Genomic DNA, 17780 nt, shown 5'->3' with positions numbered 1-17780 from the left:
TATTTTGACGTTGAACTAGTGTTTACGGTATAGCAAATAAACTATTTGACCTTTTAACAGTCCTTTAAGGTGTTGAAAACAACACACACAAGGTTTACCTTCCATGCCAAAATAATGTAGATTACTCGAGATATAGCATCATTTGATACTTCATGACCTAAAATAACCTTTCAATCTAACATACAATATTGCTTCAGCTTACATAATTTTCGTAAGGATTAACCTTATTGCCCCAAGACTTGTTTGACCATGAAATGCCACACAAGAAGAACGCAGGTCTAAATCGAGTATACTTTTCTTGACCGGCATAGCCCCCCAAAAAGTAATTAAAAAATAACGTGCTGTATTTCTTCCCCTGGTTACCGTTGTCATCATGGTGTGTTACGGCGTTGGAAAACGAACCCGGAATGAGGGCACGAAGCGCGCGGAACTGAGGGGCGTGCTGCAGCGTTGACGCGCTGCGCGCATACCAGCGCGCGCACGCACAACGGCCGCGCCGAACTACACAACGCCGCGCCGAACTAGTCGGAGCGCGCAAAAAAATAATCCTTGTGGTGTTTTGCAAGAACTTGCTTACCGACCTAGATAAAACGTTTAAATTTTAGCCTAGAGGCTCAAGTAATTATTAAGCTATTGAAATGCTAGCGTGCGACTGATTTAGTCTTGAATACCAAGCGTCACGTCATGATAGACGACAGCGCTCCCTTGCTGACGCGCGCGTGAAACAGGCGCAGGCGCGGCGGAAGAAAACGCGTTTTGCCATTTTAGATCCGGAGGTGCAACAGAAGGTTGCTAGTTGGCGTTGTTGTGCGTTTCTCGCTGTACTGAAGTTTGTACTCGTCGCCACTAAAGCGCAAACATGGTGCAAGGATGTGGGATGTCGTGTATCAAAAACCTGCTATTCATATTTAACTTCTTTTTCGCGGTAAGTCTGACCTTTATTTTGGTGTTACCATCCACTTTGGCCTTTGCGCGTTTTTGTGCATAGCAGACGACGACTTGTGTGCTATAATCGTGTTCATGCCAAATATTGATGACAGCAGTTGTTAACCACGTGACAGCGTTGGTTCCATCTGTTGTTTTCTACACGTCAATGTTTTTATAGCGAGCGGCGCTTTCCTAGACGAAGTTGTAGGAGTGTTCTGGCGGGGGTCGCCCATGAGCGCCTGCCATCGTTGTCAGGCTCGGATCGGGGCAGCCAGCTTCGTGCTGCAGAATTGGTGGCCGCTAGCCAAGTAACTCACGTTTGCATATGTGGCTTCTGCACGGTCGCGTCATGCGCCTTCGTACTTTTTATGTTCGCATATTTCTACATAGTTTGGAGGAACTACCAGCATTGTCTTGAGTTTCTGTTGCTTGAAGCTGTCGATGAAGTGCTTGTTTGACCAGTGGCGTTACCTGTTGCTGTAAAGGCAGAATCATTGCGCAAATTGCTTATCTGGCAGCACATTGAGAATACGTATGGAGTGTGGTTCGTTTACTTTCGGAACGTACATACTACGTGACTTAATGCAAATGTTCTCGCCTAATATGTTAAACACGTGACGTTTAAAATTATCTGTTGCTGCGCTTGACGTGTGCTGCATGCATAGAACGCTGGGCCGCTGAAGTTTCGCGGTCATTTCAAATTGATTTGGAAAGCTCACTGTGCACCTGGTTTGCATGCACCAGTGTCTCTTAGTTTGTGCATTTGCGATGTAGCACAATTTGTTCGTTGCAGTGCCGGGTAGTCAGTTTGACGTGTATTTTTCATGTGTAACTGAGTTGCGGCGGGTGCCATTGCCGCCTGCGGCGTTCATCAAAAGACGGAGGCCCGTATTTTCGTTGCCTTTAGTCGGCATATTGTAGCAACATTTATACACGCATCATTTACATGATCAATCTTGTTACATTCTTGCTTCCACATCTTTAATAATCTAAAATAGTATAATTGTGTGCCGGATGTTTTGCAGTTTCGTATCTGCTAGCTGTCTCGCTAACAACGCATGCTAAATTTTAAGATATCGCTGCTAACGTAGCTTGTGGTACGCGTCATTGAGGGCTACAACACAACAACGTAGATTACGTTACGCCCTAGCCTGCTGCGCAGGAATATTCCAAGCAAGCGCCCAGACCACTAACAAATGTAATGACAGCGATGATGAACTGTGCATTCACTGGTATATGCTCCATATGTGCGAGACGGCGTGGAAAAACAGGACAGACGCAATTTATGAGGCAGTGCAGTGAAACCTACTCATGCAGCATTGAATGTTACTTCTCATAAACAATTCGACAAGGCTGCGATTCAGCGGCATGTGCAGTCGTGAGCTTTATGAAAGGGAACGCGCGAGCGCGTGGCACATAGCCTCGTCCAGAACTAGTGGCGAAGCGCGACGGCGGTATTGGAAATTAAGTGGAGAGAGTGGTGATGTTCCGGCTGCTGGCCGCACCCCGCGCACTACGCGCATCTTTTGCATCGGCAGCTAAAAAATCAGTGCACTGTCGTTCTGCCGTCAACTGAAATTGTCGGTCGCTTCGCGCGAAATCTGGGCAACGGTTGATGGCTAAGAAAAGAGTGTTTATTTGGCGTTTGCCAATGAAAAAAGCACCAAAGAAATTACTATGAAAAACAATGAATATGACGAAGGGTTGAGTGGTTTTTCTGTTTCATCTTCTGTCGCCTACTGCTTTGAAAGCGTCTGTCTAGTTGACGCGCTTGCAGTCGTTTCGGAACGGTGCGGCAGGCAGAACGCTAGCTTCTTGAGTATACTAAAGCAAATTTAGTGCACTTCTCTTTTGAGAATGCCCATTATGTCTGATAATCAATGAATCCGAATTGTAGAACTGTCTCTAAGCGGTCGCAACGAAAAGCGAATCGCTGCTTTGTTTCTTTATATTCGAGCATCAAATGAACACGCTTCTTTCGTTCCGATTCTGCACGAAGCAAGCGGTGATATTAATGGACGACAGCGTGACGCTGCGCCGTTCATTTTCTGCCGATGCAAACGTTGCTTTGTAGTGCATGGGATGCGGCCAGCAGATGAAACAACACCGCTCTCTCCACTTCATTTCCAACGCCCTCGTCGTGCTTCGCCACATGCCGATGAAAACATACTTTATTGAAATAAAACTTGGTGGTCGGCTGCCCTATTCCGGGAGTCTGTTGGATGGCAGCCGCTCTTGCCCTTAATGTCAGCTAGTGCCAAACTTTAGGGTCCGAGCTGGACGACATTTCCTCCTGCCGCTCAGTCGTCCGGCCACAGATGAGGCTGTCTGCCACGTGCTCATGTGTTCCCTTTCAAAAAGCTCACTACTGTCGTCATCAGCTGGACTATACCCACTGCAGGGCGAAGGCCTCTCCCATTGTCTTCCAATTAGCCCGGTCCTGTGCTAGCTGCATGCACTTGACCCCTGCAAACTTCTGAGGACTGCTGAGGTTTTGACTAAATGAAATCCTTTCTTGTAGTCAATGAATGCTATGTATAGGGGCTGGTTATATTCCTAGCTCTTTTCTATCACCTGGTTGATAGTATGGATATAATTGACGGTAGAGTACCAGTTCCAAAAGTCTGGCTGATCATTTAATTGATTAAAATCTGAGGTGTTCCTGATACTATTAGCAATTACCTTAGTAAATACCTTGTACGTAACGGGTAGTAAGCTGATTGGTCTGCAATTTTTCAAGTCCTCAGCGTCCCCTTTCTTATGAATTAAGATAATGTTAGTGTTCTATGATTGCGGTCACCAGGCATTGCGTATACAGGGTGGCCAGTTCTAGCATGATAGCCTCCCTGTCCTTCAACAAATTGAATAGTATATAAGCAGTTCTTGTGGCTGTAGGGTACGTGAAACAAGGTCGACAAATTGAGGCTGCTTGTTGTTGTGAATGTAAGTAGTAGCAGAAACTTAAAATGAGCCTTCCACACCAGGCTGAGCTGAACTTTTTTACGAGAAGCCAGGTAGTTATACCAGGAGAGGACTAGGGATGTGGAAGGGAGGTAGAAACGAGATTGAACAGCGACGGTACAGTGGAAGAGGCAGTGTGCAATATCAGCAGAGAGTTCAAGGCAGTTGGGGCATGACAGATGCAAGTGCGAATGGTATAAATACAGTCTTGCTGGTGTAATAAGTTCATTGGTCTGAATTTTATGAAAGGTATGAACCCTTGAAGTAAAGAGATGGGGGCGTGGGGCAAATAGAGGGGTGAGCTCCTGCTTGAACTGTATGAAGGTTAGACTGTGATATGGCTTGATTAGAAGGCCCTACTCACACAATGAGCTGCACCACTGGATTGCTGGAGTTCGTTTAAGTCTCACAAGCGACATGATTGCACAGTTAATTTCCAGCAATCCCCGAATATCCAGGAATCGACCTTTAATGTGACTGCAGGATTTCAGGCCCAAAAGTGCCATATTTGAAAAGCACGGGATGGTGTCTTGAGTCAGTGCAGCATTAAAAATAGAATTGGAAAATTCTTTCTGGCTCAGCAGGTTCGGCATCTGCAAAGGTAACTGTCTGTTGTCCCATGTTTCTATATGTTGATCATTTGACTTATTGAATACGGCCATACCTTTTCGTGCCTAAATAGTGCTAGAATGCAATAATCTTTTAATGAATCTAAGCTGTAGTAATGTAGTGGTATCGCAATAACAGACATATACTACCAATATCAGCGTCGACTTGCGTGCAAGGTCAGATTTTTCGGTATGGTGGGATGAGACTTCACAAGGGGAAGGAAGAGGAAGCACTGACAAAATAGCATTTGTTGTTGCGTGTAGTGGCATCAGCATGTCATTGGAAGAAAAAGAAATCAAAAGGAAAACCATTGAGAAATTGACTACAGTCCGATACAGGTAAAAAAAAAAAAGTGGCTTTTGCCTCTCAAAGGATCTCCTTGCATCCAATGGCATTGGCCAACTTGTGAAAAATCTCAAGCTGTGTTGGGCCATTTGGAAGGCTCTATCTTGAGGATCAGTGCAAAGCAGACAGAGGACCAATGAAAGAGAAGATGACACGGGTGCTCATGTAGTCTTATCTTTCATTGGTCCTCTGTCTGGCCCCCAAGATGAATAATTTCCGTGAACTTGTTAGTGGGATAGCGTGGGATGTAGCCGATGAAAGGGGGTCCACCATGCCTTGATCGAATTTACCGCAGCATCCTGAAGATTGGTTGACACCATTGGCTGAAGGACCTCTTTTGAGGGGACCTGCCGCTTTTTTTACTTGACTGGTATCTGACTTTAGCAGTCTTTTGTGAGCAGTAAATTTGAGAATGATACAAAGATTCGAGGCCTTAAGAATCTTTTGATTCATTATTTTAACTAATTCACTTGAGTGTGGCTCATGAGGCATTGCATCTTGACCTTTGAGGGTTCTACACAGAAAAACAAACTTTTAGTCTCTTTACTACTGCTGCTACTGTTCTTCCTTTTATGACCTGAAGTTCTGCTTTGATTATAACCTGTGTGCATTGCATACAGCTCTTGTTACGTTTTAAACTGTTATTGTTTAAAATTGTTTTCTTTCAGCTACGAGAGGGACTGTGCATTTTGCTGCCTGAAATTTTGGTGACAGGTAGTTTTGTCATTATGTGCAGTGTTTTCTGAAACATTGTGAAAAGATGTTAATACTTGTTGAATATTACTATATAGCGAGTGCTCTTTTTCATTGTTTTTGTTGGGTGCAGTTTTACTTCCTCTTCTGGGGTGACTGTCCTTTATGAAAATCTTTCCTTCAAAAGTGAGGGCACTTATTCTTTATAACACAGTATTCACACTTTGCCATTTTTGTTTGCATTGTGTTACTGTGATGTTACAGAAAAACGTTTCATGTAGAGTGCAACAGAATATATATATAGTCTACATATTATATTTTCTATGGGTCCACAAAATGTGAGTTAAAAATGAAGATGTGGTGAATCTCTGAGCTATGTGCACATCTTGGGTCATGTTCCATAACCTTTCATTTTCCATTTCTTATCCATTCATCCTCTGGCAATGGTCACTCTTTATGGATGCTGAAGCCAAACCTTTCAAGCATCCATAGAAAGTGACCAGACCATTGGCTAGACATTGCCTCAGCTTTGGTTGTATTGTGCACCCAATATTTAGCAGGTGTGTACAGCAAAGTGACTAGGCCTGCAGGTGACTGGCCACTCACTTCTTTTGTCTGATGCTGCCATGTTACTGAAGTCTGACCAAGTGAAATGGAAAATGGAAGCTTACATGGAATTCAGTTCTTTGTGAAAAGTTGAGTGGAAAGCTAAGACTGACACAGAATTATTGCAATTTAAAAAGGGATAGTTTACTGACTTTTTCAACTATTCTTTTCTTGCCTGACTCTCAAGCTTCCTTCTCAAATTAACTGTCCGGCTGTGGAGGTGAGAAACAGAGCAGAATAATTTAAAGCTGAATTTTCCATGTAGAGATCTAGTTTTCTGAATGGTATTGGCATCTACAAACCCTGACTTTGTGGACCTAGTAGTCGGTATAACGCTATGAACGCTAGTATCTTTGGTTGTGATTTGAAAGTATTTTAAAAGTGGGTAAAGCAAGCTTAAAGAGTAAAAATATGTTGGAGGCACTTAGGTCTCTTATGTGCGGTAAGGGACTCTTCCCACTCGTTTGCCATCCCCCCCCCCCCCTTTTATTTTGCTCCTTTTTTCCTTTTTTACTTCTACTATTTTCTCTTTTGGTAGATTTTTTAAAAATGTTTTTACTCTTCTCTTTTACTACTTTTTTCCTCTTTTACTTTTAACTGACTGTTTCAATGTTGTAACACACTGACGAGGCTTCACATTAAAGCTTTGAAACGTTTTTCGCTCAGCTTTTGTACACTTTGGTCGTATTTAGTGCAGTTTCAAAGTCCGTGGCTGTTTTGACATCTGCACACTATATCGATGTCCATGGCTATTTTGACGTCTAATTGACTTGGTTGGATCTAATTAACTAATTACTCCAGAACAATAAAATTTTGCACAGAGACATTTTTTAACCCTCTACCTCATACAACCATTCTCTTATGTATAAATCACGTGATTCTTTAGCGGGGACGGTGTCGCACCATCTTCGGACAGACACTTTCTGCGCACACCCATGAGTCTATAAAGGCTTTCACCTTAAATGTAAGAGAGAAAAGTAGGCTGGAAGGGCCTTAAGTTGATATGAACAAAAATAACTGCCTCAATGATGATGTGGCATAGTCATAAAATGTAGTACATTTGCTTCAGATGCTCCAGGCAGCTACCATGTCAGCTGCAATGAAAGGATGCAGAATGGTGCCACCATTTGCTCAGACCTGACTTTCTTGACCTATTTTAAGTACACTAGATTCCTGCCTAGTCTGAGAGTTCATCCCATATTACTGCCACCAAATGGCGAGATCTACCAGAATGCAGTTGAACTCTGCTCCCCCGCCGGGGTGGCGCAATGGTTACGGCGCTCGACTACTGCTCCCAAGGAAGCGGGGTCGAATCCCGGCTTCGGCGGCCACTTTTCGATTTAGGCGAAAAGCAAGGCGCCCGTGTGCTGTGCGTTGTCAGTGCACGTTAAAGAATCCCAGGTGGTCGAAATTTCCGGAGTCCTCCACTACGGCGTCTCTCATAGCCTGAGTTGCTTTGGGACGTTAAACCCAAAAAACTAACCAGTTGAACTCTGCTGTAGTAAACTTAGATATAGTAAAGTGAAATTGAAGTCTCAGTTCATCTTCCTGTACACTTTTCCCCTTTATAGTAAATATGTTTTTGATAAAAATTGGTTAAAATGTGTGTGAGCACGGCAAACATAGTTCTCACGAAATGACATTGCTGCACGCATAGTACCTAAGATTGCTATTTGAGAGGCAAATTTCCTTTCTGAAAAAAAAAAAAAAAAATCAAATGGCTTTATCACCAGGCTTACCAGCATTGAGTAGAAACCAACTTTACGTATGTGCAATGTCAGTGCACGTTAAAAAAACCCATTGGATCGAAATTTCCAGAGTCCTCCACTACGGCTTCTCTCAAAGCCTAAGTTGCTTTGGGACGTTAAATCCCACAAACCAAGCCAACCAACTTTACATAGGCCTTGGAGCCATGAGGAAACTCATGTGGCACGTAGGCAAAAATAAAAAAGTAAAGCTGGCTATGAATGTGGAAGGAAGGCAGCGCTGTCCTTTAAGAAAGTAAAAGCAAAAGTGCAGTGAGAAGAAGGGAAGGGAAGAAACTACTGAACATTCGCAGCACTGTGCAGCACGAAGCACGAGGCAGCGGTGACAAGAAGTGGAGCCGCAGCATGTGCAGTTTTGCCATGCTTGACTGTTGCACGCATTTCTAATCTGTTGCCTTTTAAATGACAAAAACAGTGGAAGATGACGCCATGTTTATGAAAGGCTCTGGTTTTCACGTGACGAAGGGACCGCCACTTCCTTCATTTGGCACACAGGTCGAACTGCTGGACCTGGTGTCGATAACCAGACCCTTACGTTCACAGAAGCCAGCGGTACAGTCCAAAGGCCTGAAAATTTCATGAGACGAGCACACAATCGGTGCTGGAGGCCCCCAATTGCAGCTTTCGGTGGTGACCTCTTTGGTAGCAGGCGCCCAGAACAGCAGTGCTGAACAGGGCCTGTACCCTTAACCAACAAAGAAGGCAGCTGCTATGCCAAGAGACCCTGCAGCACTAGAGGAGCCTTGTACAGCCGTGCCACTGAAAAAGACTGTCGAAGGCCATACGCAATCGCGACCGAGAAGCTTCCTCCATGTCTACCATGGAAGATATGTATGTCAGTGAAAGCTTGCCGGCATCCAAAACTCGCACACCCGTGGCACCTTTGCGGATGTCCAGTGCCACCACAGTGGCAATGGAATTATCCCCCTGTTCGCCGTTGCGACTGTGGAGAGTTCCCCTGGAAACAGAAGGAAAACCACGAATCACCGTACCTGGAAATAAGTAACATTCCCCAATCCCAAGCTTATCACAATGGCGTATTTAATACAGTGGAACTGTAGAGGTTCACATAGAAATTAGACATTACAATCAAACTAGCCAGGTTACCTTGGTGCTAGCAGCAAAATTATGCATGGCACAAGCCTGTATGCTATATGTTTGTTGCAGTTTGGAATGCCGTGAAACTAACTTACTGGCAACTCCTAGCTTTTGCATGGTACGAGTGCTTCTTTTTTTTTTTTGTATATCTATAAAGGTAATGGTTTATGCTGGCAGCATTTTATTGCTGCACTAGCATTTGATTTTAGGTTGTGCCCTGAAAAGCATGCATAAGTATTGGTGCTAGTAATGCAGAAACCATGTAAAGAACATGTGAACGAACGCCTGTCACTGGTGCTGCCCAAATGCTAGATTCACATTAAATGGGTTCTGCAACATAATTTGAGTGCATTGTTTTGCTTGTTTGTTGCAATTTCTCTGATGCTGTTGCCACAGTTTGTAACGCACATTTTCAGTATTTTATATTTTAGTTGCCCGAGAAGCAAAATCATGGCACTGACAGTGTTGGCACTCAGTGGTGGTTCTTTGCTGCACACGGAAATCTACTGCAAATTGTGTCCATTAGGAAAAATTTGTTACTCCACATTGTTGCATTTTATATGAAGCCAATGAATCCAGCATGTTTGATTTACACAACGGCATTGCAAAGCAAGTGACTCAAAAAGTACCCACAGAGGTGCTGGTTTGAATCAGACTTTCATGACCAACACACGTGGACAGCTACCTGTGGCTATGCAGTCAAAGTTAGGCAGGAAAGAATTCAACGACCTTGCAACCTTGCCACTTGCTCCTTGCTATTGTAGGACTCCTGCAGATAGAGAGAAAGGGGAGAAAGAGAGGGGGGGGGGATGATGTGTTGGCATTGGGAGAGTGAAATGGGAAAGCGAAAGGCCGGGGAAATTGAGTTAAGGGCAATGTTTGCTTTGCTTGTATTTTGAAAATTTATTCATTAATATCGCTGTTTCTAGTGCACTGATTCCTGTAATTTTTTTTAAGTATCTGCATGACATTAAGAAACCCATTTACTTCTGCTTTATTGATTATGTGAAAGCGTTTGACTGCGTAGATCACAGCAGATTGTGGCAAGCTCTCCGAGAGATGGGAGTTCCAATTCACCTCATCTGTCTCCTCAGGAACCTTTATGAAGGGCAAGAGGCCACAGTCAGAACTGGGCATGGTCTTACTGATTGGTTTCCGATTGAGAAAGGGGTGAGGCAAGGCTGCATACTGTCGCCCTGCCTATTTAACCTATATGCAGAGTGCATCATGAGGAAGACCGGTCTGGACGAGTCTTCAGCTGGAGTAAAGATTGCTGGAAAACGTATCAACAACCTTAGATATGCGGATGATACCACTTTAATGGCAGAAAGTGAAGTGGAACTCAAGAGACTTCTGATGCGCGTACAAGAAGAGAGTGAGAAGTTTGGGCTTAAACTGAACATTAAAAAGACGAAGATCATGGCGTCTTGCCCTATCAAGTCCTGGAGCATCAATGGACAAGAAGTGGAAGCTGTGACAGATTTTCTGTTCTTGGGCGCCAAGATTACCTCGGAAGGAGACTGCAGCCATGAAATTAGGAGACGCCTGCTTCTGGGAAAGAGAGCAATGGTTAGCCTTGACTGCCTAGTAAAAAGCAGAGACATTAGTCTGCCAACCAAGATCCGTATAACCCGTGCTATGGTCTTTCCAGTTGTGATGTATGGATGCGAGAGTTGGACTGTGAAAAAGGCTGACCGCCGAAGAATTGACGCGTTTGAATTGTGGTGCTGGCGAAGACTCTTAAGAGTTCCTTGGACTGCCAGAAGATCAAATCAGTCTATATTGTCGACCATAAACCCTGACTGCTCATTGGAGGGTCAAATTCTAAAGTTAAAGCTCAGCTACTTTGGTCATCTGATGAGAAGAGAGGAGTCGCTGGAGAAAGATTTGATGTTGGGAAAGGTTGAGGGTCGCCGGAGAAGGGGTAGGCAGCGAACGCGATGGTTAGATGGCATTCTCGAGGCATTGCAGATGAAGCTATGTGATGTTAAGAAGATAGTGAGAGACCGGAAAGCGTGGCGTGACATGGTCCATAGGGTCACGAAGAGTCGGACACGACTGAACGCCTGAACTGAACTGAAAGCATAGTGGACAAGCGTTGCAGGGCTCAGTGTTGTGCTCAGTCTCATGTACAAGTGCACCAAAAGTAATACGGAGCAAGTATAAAGTGCAGTATAAAGTGATTTTTGTCTATTGCAAGCAAATCTTGTGTGAAATATCCTGGGTGTTAATAGTCATTGCTAAATCTTGTCTGACTCAGAGGAAAAAAAAAAGGCAGGGGGGGGGGGGTGGTATTGCCAGATGTACTGGTGCTCTGAACGGAGCGGTCAAATTTTAGGACCCCATTTTAGGCACTTTTAATTTTGACAATTTGTGGTGCTCCACAAATTTTATTGTGGAGGCACTTCTATTTCCATTCCTAAGGGGGATGAATTTATGGCATTGCCGTAGCTGCTTCTGTATGCCAGGACTTTGTTCTCTCTTTCCTGGACACTTGGTGCACACTTCATACAACACACTGTATCACAGTGCAAATCATGTTTTGGCTATCAGTAGCATTAACACACATTTTACAGTTGGGAGGTGCTTTACAGGAAACATTTATTTTAGCTTGCAGTGTAACTGTATATTGAGTGCTTCTGAGCATTCTGAGATGGATTGGGCCCTCAAATATAGGTGGCTAGCTCTCCTTCTGTTGCATGCCAGCATTCTGTAATCAACAGGTGTTAGTGTGGTGGTATCAACATTTCTCTTTCCATGTCATATGTCCAAAATGTACAGAATAGCAACATATTTATAGGAGTGTTTTCTGAGAATGCACAGAGCCTAACACCTCTCATCCTTTTTTTTTTCTCACCCTCATCTGTGAATTTTAGTATAAGGCATCCACCCCTCTTACATTGCCACATCTGTGCTAGATAAGTATGATTAATGCTAAATGTCTACCACATGTTTAAATTTGGTATAGCATTTGTCGGTAAATGAAATTGGTTGATTGAACTTTTTTCTTCTGCAGATATCTGGCATTGTAATCATAGTCTGCGGTGGCTACAGCTTGCACCTTTTCAAGAAGACAGGGCCAGTCATAGGTGATGACTATGTCTCTGCACCTGTCATCCTCATCGTTGTTGGCTCCATAGTGTTCCTCGTAGCATTTCTGGGATGCTGTGGTGCCATGCAGGAGAGCTACTGCATGCTCATGCTGGTATGTATGTACTTCCTGCAGTCACTGTGACTGGTTTTTACTGAACCTTTTTAGGCTCATATAGTATTGAGGAAAAGATCCAGGATTCTCTACGTGAAGTGTTTAAGATTGCAGCATGGTAGTTCGTTATATACGGGGTTTAAGTTTTTTAACTGTGAATAGTACAGTCACTTGGAAGGTACGTGCGATGCGCCAGCTTCTGGCATTATAAGCGTGGAATGCTGCAGGTGGCCATGGTGCCAGAACAAAGGGAGAACAGCTGAACCTAATTAAGCATTTGTGAAACCTTTCTTTACGTCCTGCTGCCAAGAATCGTCAAGAATCGAGAACCCTACAGCTCAGTTCCCACAGCGCAATCCATCGGCACTGAACCACCTTAAATTTGTGAACTCTGCTGTGGCTCTGCTTTATAGCTGTGTGCGCTGATTGAAACAATGTTCACTTTGGCTCGATGAGCTTTGAGGCTTGTCGCATAGAGTCGTGGATGCATGTGCTTCCACAGCGTTCATTTCAATGAGGCTGCTGTCAGGATGACTTAAATCGAGCAATGGAACCAGATGGCAGGAGAGCTAAGAAAAGTCTTATTGAAAGAGATCACTAATTTAAGGTGGCACTTTGTTCTAATTGATAATTGGTAACTTTGAGTGTGAAGCCAAAGCTGAGTGGCCACAGAACTGCAGGTAGGGACATCATTTGCTTGGAAGTGTGGTGGTGCTTTTTCTAGTGCTTAAACTTTTCTTTTGTGAGGCTTCATTGAGTAAAAAAAGTGACACCTTAGTTGCATGCAAGGCAGTAGGTAAATTCAGTATTTGCAGTAGATCAACTCACTAGTCTTACCACACATCCCTTGGTTGTGCTGAGGTTTTCTTGTTAAACACTGAATTTTTTTTTGCTAAACTTAGCTCAGTAAATTGAGAAATTTTTGTCTGTGGCTTTTACTGGGGATGTCTAACTCAGTAAATAAGTTTTTTTGCTTTCTGAAGCATTTTCATGCTGAGCCATGATAGAATCTTTAAGCATTCTGAGATTGAATCATTTGCTACCAGTGTGAAGCACATTTTGTTACCTATATGGGACTTTTTATCAGAAATACTTTGAGAGGGACAATAACTTTTGTTCGTCTAAAAAGAACATCCTCTTGGAAAGTGCCTGTTGTTACAGGAATGCCTATTTCTTGCTTTGCATGCTTGACAGTTTAATTTTTTCTTTTTGCAGTTTTCAGTATTCTTGTTCCTGATCCTGGTGGCTGAAATTGCAGCTGGTGCACTGGGCTTTGTGTACAAAGGCAAGGTAAGAAATCGGATGACAATTGTGATATTCAGTTTTGCCTTGTTTTGCTGTGTCTGTGTGTTGCAGATTTTTTATTACAATCTGTGTTCTCAGGCAAAGATCTACCAGATCGTTAACTGTATAATCATCTGAAAATTTTCTGTCGAGCAAACAGCTAAATGAATTTTTGAAGACGTGTGACATTATAGCGTGGGAAGCTTTCACATGGAGCAACCTATTTAAGTGGGGCAGCTTTTAGGTTTAATGTATCTTAATTCGTTTATTTTTCTAAAGGTTTTTGTACTTTGTGCAAAGGGCCTGATAGAGAAGTCGATTTAATCACGTTTGATTTCAAGATTTTAAAATAACTGCAGTTGACATCAGCCTTTGGAATGGGGTTCTGCCGCCAAAAATTAAGCCTGTAGATTTTAGATTTTATTTACATAGTATGGGACATGATTTCAAACATCCAGTGGGGTTGTTGAAATGGTATCAGTTAGTATTGCCATTTTATCTGCAAGTGCTTTTTATGGGACAATGCTGTCGAAACATAGTGGCAATTTTTGGCAGTGGATACGGTGTTGTAGACAAAATTGGACACTGTCTTGGCAGTTGGAACTTGCTGCTCTTGTTCAGACTTGGACTTTATTTTTTTGTACTTGACAGGTGAATCTAAAACATAATGCCTCTGAATATTAGACTTTCACATTGGTAAAAGGCTGAAGTCTAAGATCAGGACTGAATGAATGAAGCTAGTGAAAATAACAGAGTGAGGAGCTATTTTCCACTTAATTTCAAGCTCTTGAAGGTGCACGCTGCTATTTGGGATAGTTAGGGATGCAGATACTAAGGAGACGATATAAAAAGCAGAAAAATCTATTGGTGCATCATAGCCTGAGTGAGTTTTGAGGCATAAAACTCAATATATCTAACAGAAAAATCTCTTGTCTGAGTGCGTTGCTGCAGTGGCTGAGTGGTTAGGGTGCTTGACTGTTGAACCTAAGGATGCATGATCAATTCTCGGCTGTAATGGCAGCTTTTCAGTGGAGGCGAAAAGCAGGGCACTCATGTGCTGTGCGATGGAGGGCAAATTCAGTTACTGTTGACTGAGTATTTCTAGTCGAGCTCCAGATTCTTACAGTACAGTGGAAGAAAAAAAAAGCCATTGATAGCCACCACGGTTGGGAATGTGGTAAATAAATTGATAGCTAAAGTGACATATGGAGGAAGAAGGGGAATTTTCCAGCTCTACCAGCACTCTAAGAGCTATAAGCAGGCACCAAACATACCCACTGTGGTCGTACCTGCCCTGTCTGTGACATTTGGAGGAACAGTTCATGCGGTCAAGTATAGCTGTTGCAAGGGCTACACACTGCTTTTTAAGGCTGTTATTGCTTACCACTTTCCCCTTTATATGTGCGAGGCATAGTAATGATTGGTCAGGGTCTTGTGATTTTGTCTTGCCTTTTTTTCATGCAACAGTGCTAAAGGCACTTTATTTCCAGAAAATTTGGGTTCTGAATTGTGAGCGAAAAATTGCGAGCGTGCCTCTGGCAGGTGACATGGCCAGGCACTGATCGGCTGGGGGTGTGGAGTCATGAGACCACATGACGTGACTGCGTTTAGCTGGATTTGCAAATTTGGGCTGCTCCTTTGAGATGGAAGGGCGAAATGAGAATAGAGCCCTCTGTGGCCCTTGGATCTGAAGTCTGACTCTCTGCCCTTAGGCTGCGAAAGCTTATTCGTATGGCTTGGCTGAAAAAAGTGGGGCTTCATGCATCTACTTGGGCGGTCCTTCGTATAATGTGGCAGCTTACAACTGTGTGCTAATGAGTGTGTGAGATGACGGAGGTGCAAATTAAGTGTTTAGTGAATAAATGAGAAGCAAAGTGAGTGTATGCATAGGAGGATCTGCAATGAGAGCTGCAGGTGAGTCATTAACTCTGTTGCATCATACCCTGAGAGGCAGAGTGTCCCCCAGTTTTTCTTTTATCTGCTTGATTTTTGATCATTCATAGTGAAATGGAGTTCGTTCACACGTTGTGTATACTGATTTTTACACTTCGTTTGTACTGGGCTGAGGTCACATGTGAAATCCTTAGAATCAAGATATCAACATTGAAAAAAAAAAGTGTTACTGGTTTATGAGCATTCCCACTGCACCATTTCAATAAAAGTTACTGGATACCAGATGTAGTGCATGGTTCTGCCAGTCTCTCTAGTGTCTTTCTATGTTCTGCCTAAATTGTGTTTGCAGTAACTTGACAGTGCATTTTCTAGCATATATATAGTTAAGGCAGTGCATCACAGTTAACTTGTAGCCCATCAAGTCTCATGGGATGGCTCCTCTCCCCTCCTAACATGTCCTCCCCTCCAACCAGGAATCTCTTAAGGATGTCATGGGATGGTGGCTCTACGCTCGGTACTTGATGTGAAAGGGCCAGCCGCGGCTAACTTATGAGCCCCCAGCTACCTGGCAGTTGGGGGACTTCACCCATTGCAGTTGGCAGGCAGATGCGCCACTCCACGCCGTAACCGGTTATGCATAATCTACTAACAGGCTCTTGGGTAGTCAACCTCCCCTTCTCTGTCTACCATTGCCTGGTGAATTATCGCAAGGTGCTCTCCTTGCACATTATCCCCGTTTACTTGAGTGTAATATGCCGCTCTACTGTTGCTTTCATGTAGACGAGTCTTGAGAAAAGTTTCTAGGGGAATGTAGCACAGTTGAAGTAGCCTCTCGGAATGGAATGCCTTCATGTATAGTTGTGAATAGTAGTTGCTTACTATGGAGCTGCAATGAAGTCGCAGAACTGATAAATGAGCTAGATTTAACTTCGTTGAGTTCAGACTAGAAAACAGGACAAGAACTTGTCACTAAACTGGAAGACTGTAATGTTCTGCTGGTGAGACTTGAAAGCTTGTCGTCTTAATATTTGCTGGAAATATAATTCTTGTGTGGGAATCTGTTGTATCAATACACAAAGTTGATTGTGTTTTGTGGTCTTCCAGGCAGAATGCTTTCATTTGCTTGAATTTTTTATTCGGAGCATTGAAATTGTTACTGTGTTGGTTTACCATGTGATGCTTTGAACTACATTGGGATGGAGAATATTGTCGTAGGATTTCTTGGGAAAACTAAACCTTAATTTGTAATAAGTCTGATAGTGATTGGTTTCTGATGGTTGCCTTCTGCCTGTATATTTTACAGTATTTTCTGGTAACATTGTGAGATTTGTTAGCTCAAAGCCTTTTCTTTTCTCCTAGCTGCATTCATATGCTGTTTGGTACAGCTTTTGTATTCATGCAGTAAAATGATGGGCTTTTCATTTTAGGTTGACAATATTGCCACAGACAGGTTCTTAAAAACCCTGAAAGACTACGAGAGAGAAGGTGAAGGCAAGGTAAAGCCTGTTCAAGAAGCTTGGGATTTCATCCAACATCAGGTCAGTGCTCAGAAATGAAGTTATAATTATTTTTCCCACATACGCAGAAAAGTTGCTTTCCAGACGGTGAGAAACAATCGTTTTTGCAAGGTACCGCTGTAAGGTTAAATTTTTCCAGGAGTGAAGCTGCATTATTGTAATTGGGTGTAGGAAAAGTTTTCACTGCTGATTATTATGCTATCTGGTTTGCAGTAGAGAAAAATAAGAAACGTAAAAAAAGTGTCGTCTATATGGATTCGCTTACTGCGTTTAAACTCCAAAAATGCTGTTTAACCACTGATAAGAAGCATCATGCACAAAGTAGTAAAGGTCACAACACAGATATCAGAATTCTGCTGGGTCTAGTCGTGTTGGGATCAGTGATGAGAGAGTAGATGTATGTGCTGCGCAAGTAAGAAATATATGCAAACCAAAGATCAAAATGCCACAGAGAGATTTCATGAAGCTAAGGGAGAACTAGGTGGCACGCTGCATGTAAAGATGAAATGCTGCATTCTGTAAAGCCCATTTTGGGAGTTGGAAATCATGCCACCATTAGGAACGCTCTATAGTTGTAATTTTATTTCGTTTATGCATAGGACACACACACATCACCCATAGCTTCTTGCTAACAAACTCTATGTGAAATGTGTGGAGATGAGCTCACAGTAAATCATATTTTAATCACATGCACAAAACCTGAACTGAGGAAAAAATGATTTGCTTTAATTTACAGTCGGCACATTCCATTTCAATTTGCTTTTAGGTGAACAAGCATTTCCAGATTTTTCTCACGTTTATACATTTCTAAAGAAAGCCAGTGTTATAAGGAATATGTAGGTATCATAACGTCTAGGCATTTAACACAATAGACAG

The 17780-nt window shown here is 43.0% G+C and overlaps 1 protein-coding gene across 1 annotated transcript in view; it reads left to right on the top strand.

Annotated features, from left to right (window-relative positions):
• The first annotated feature begins 746 nt into the window (after positions 1 to 746).
• LOC146206059 (leukocyte surface antigen CD53-like) overlaps positions 747 to 17780 on the top strand; it is a 32635-nt gene continuing 15601 nt past the window's right edge. Inside the window, exons 1-4 of the mRNA XM_084590714.1 lie at positions 747 to 925; positions 12022 to 12210; positions 13426 to 13500; positions 16815 to 16925. Of these exons, the coding sequence (XP_084446840.1) occupies positions 860 to 925; positions 12022 to 12210; positions 13426 to 13500; positions 16815 to 16925 (441 nt within the window). The 5' untranslated portion in view covers positions 747 to 859. The remainder of the gene's footprint in view (positions 926 to 12021; positions 12211 to 13425; positions 13501 to 16814; positions 16926 to 17780) is intronic.

This window comes from Amblyomma maculatum, chromosome 1 (assembly GCF_055883805.1).
Source record: "Amblyomma maculatum isolate TAMU_Amacu chromosome 1, ASM5588380v1, whole genome shotgun sequence".
NCBI classification, from domain to species: Eukaryota; Metazoa; Arthropoda; class Arachnida; order Ixodida; family Ixodidae; genus Amblyomma; species Amblyomma maculatum.
This window is presented reverse-complemented; position numbering and strand designations above follow the sequence as displayed.